Source organism: Symsagittifera roscoffensis, chromosome 7 (genome assembly GCF_963678635.1).
Source record: "Symsagittifera roscoffensis chromosome 7, txSymRosc1.1, whole genome shotgun sequence".
Classification (NCBI taxonomy): Eukaryota; Metazoa; Xenacoelomorpha; order Acoela; family Convolutidae; genus Symsagittifera; species Symsagittifera roscoffensis.
In genome coordinates this window covers 11,654,112-11,656,741 of record NC_087068.1, presented here as the reverse complement: position 1 = coordinate 11,656,741, position 2,630 = coordinate 11,654,112, and the positions used below count along the sequence as shown (strand labels likewise).

The 2,630-nt window shown below is 40.2% G+C and overlaps 1 protein-coding gene across 1 annotated transcript; it reads right to left on the bottom strand.

Annotated features, from left to right (window-relative positions):
* Positions 1 to 330: 330 nt before the first annotated feature.
* LOC134851792 (beclin-1-like protein A) lies at positions 331 to 1,810 on the bottom strand. Its single transcript, XM_063868023.1, has 2 exons — positions 1,651 to 1,810; positions 331 to 1,541 (listed from the first exon to the last, which is right to left on the bottom strand). Exons 1-2 carry the CDS (start codon positions 1,673 to 1,675, stop codon positions 784 to 786), a joined length of 783 nt encoding a protein of 260 aa, XP_063724093.1. The 5' UTR covers positions 1,676 to 1,810; the 3' UTR covers positions 331 to 783.
* Positions 1,811 to 2,630: the final 820 nt, after the last annotated feature.

The window sequence follows — 2,630 nt, the reverse complement described above, 5'->3', positions numbered from 1 at the left end:
TCTATACCAGCAACTAACTGGTAGTGAAATGGTAAAGCATTTGACCAAACCAACAAAGGAGACAGATCGAGCCCCACTTAATCGTGTTCAGGTTTTTCATCTTTCTGTTTGGTCGTTAGGTAGTTATCAGTTTGCGTTTAGTTTGAACTATTGTAACATGTTGGCACAGTTAAGAGCACTACGTGCTACTTTATGCGCTGCTTTCAAAATCTTTTCCTACTCACCTCAGAAAAAGATAGATAGAACCTCACATCAAAAAAATCTGAAAAAAAAACACTTTTCAAATAATTTGTATTTCTGACAACCATGGTTTATGCAATATTGCTACTAATTAACTTTTATCGCATCAAATAAATTTTGAGCGCGCAACAAGTTCATTACACCTCCTACTTATCGATACTTCACGCAATCGCTCGCAAATCTGCTATATGCTGCCAATTCATTAAGCCACATCTTTGAAAATAATTATCAGTTCCAAATTATAAGCTTATCAACTCGTGTCGTTTTCCGTCTAAGTGAATGCCTATGTTTCAGCAGTAGTCCTGTCACAACTGCTTTTGAATTCTTTCCTTGTCCTTGTTAAATAAAACAATTCTCGAACTTGTCTTATTGATTTCGATTTTTGATTGATTCATCATTTTGCCATTTTGGCTAGTTTATCTCCATCTTTTTAGTCGGTTTTTATCATTAACTATTGTCGCAATTTTCCAAATTAGATTTAGGGCAGCTCCATTTAATATATTTATCTAAATTTGTTTGCCGTTTCGTGCCATTTTGTCGTAATTACAACTTAAGTGCCGTCAAGCTCACGAGAGTCGATATTATGCAAATTACGACCAAGTTTTCATCCTGGTTTTGATTGGCGTCGCTTTTGGTCTTCGAGGACCTGAAAGCGGACCATGGACTGTTGCCGTTGGTCTCGGAAGAGCCTTTTCCTGTTTCAGATGAATGCTTGTCGGATCTAGGAGGAGCAGGATTGACAGCCTTTTGGAATGCGCATTCAAGTGCCAGCACTTTGTTCTGGGCATATATCAGCGGGTCCATCGCCCCGTTATTTTCAATTGCGTCATTGTAATCGCTTCCCGTGATGTCGTTCACACTGGTATAATCAAACGATCTTTTCACTATTTCTCTCTTTTTAATTGGCGGTTGGATTTGATTCGGCGGAACCACCGGATTTTGGTTAGCCGGCGGTTTGGCAGGGGCAACAACTGAGGGCTGAACTTTGGGAGCCGGTTGAACAATAGGCGGTGGCACAACTCCAGCAGTGTCCACTGTTTGGTTACCGGGATTCGCCGCTGGTATGGGGCCGTGGGTGTAGAACTTGCGGACTGTAGTTGTCGTGGTGACCGGATGATAATTGAAATAGTCTGGGTTTTTGTTTTGGTTGTTGTTGTTGTTATTGTTGTTGTTATTGTTGTTGTTGTGCTTTGCTGTGTAGTCGTAGTCAGGTGCACCTGATGATTCTGCAGGTTGGTTTTGAACCTGCAGCTGACAGCCTGGCAAGGCTCTATACATGAGTTCAATGATCCCATATCGCCCTAAATAAGTTTAAATCAGATCACAGAACAAGTTTGAAATAAACAAGCAACACATCAAGAATAGATAAATGAAAGGGAAAGAATTGGTTTTTGTCTTCAAGTGAACTACCTTCATCAGTGAGCAAGAACTTCATGCTTTGGGCATTGTACTTCTGCAACACAAAAGTGGAGTTATAGACGGTGGCTTTGAACTAATAACTGACAATTTAAAAGCGATCGACGGTTGAACGATTAGTTCTAAGTATATTTTACTTTTGCTTCATTTTTGATCAAAGCAAACTTTATACAATCATAATGAACTTCAAATTTTGTAAAATGTCAAAGCACAGCTGATCAAGATGGAAACATTTTGATTTCAACACGCCCAGATTGAACCACAGTTTTTGAAAAGAGAGTGTATTTGGTCTATAATGGGACCAATTAAGAAGATCCACAGGAATAGTTCATCAGTTTAGCAATAGTGATTTTGCTCCTAATTGCAAAGCCCCAGCCAGTATTTGCAACGGACTTTGAAAAAATGAAAAGATGTTAATGGCACTAGCCATAGTGGGGTAGTTCTCGTCGCTCTCTTTTAGCTTCATCTTGTTCAGCACCTTCCGCACCCCCAGCCCGTTGTTCAGTCTCTTGGCCACCCTCATCACACACCTGTTCATCTCCTTCTCCCCCTCCTCATCGGTGACCGCCTTCTCCTTCGCCTCCTCACACAGCCACTGTGCTTTCGTTAGGGCTGAAAACAAGTATTAAAAAAAAATAGCTTGAAAATGAAACTAAAAAAAAACCAAAAGTCAAACCGCGTGAACAAGTTATAGAAGTTCATTACGAGGCCAAACTGTGCACTGGAGAGGCGCACAATTTTGTGTCTGTATGTTTCTGGATTCCAGAGACAAGTATTTAAACATGTTCCAAAATGTGAGTGGATTCCACTTACAAAATTTACGTGGATTCCGCGTACATATACTTGTAACGTAAATTTTGTCAGCTCATTTATTTTGTTGCGGATTCCACGACAAGCAATTATAGCTAGTTGTTCTGGATTCCGCAATTGTAAGTGGATTCCGCAAAATGTAAGTGGAATCCGCAAGTAAAAGC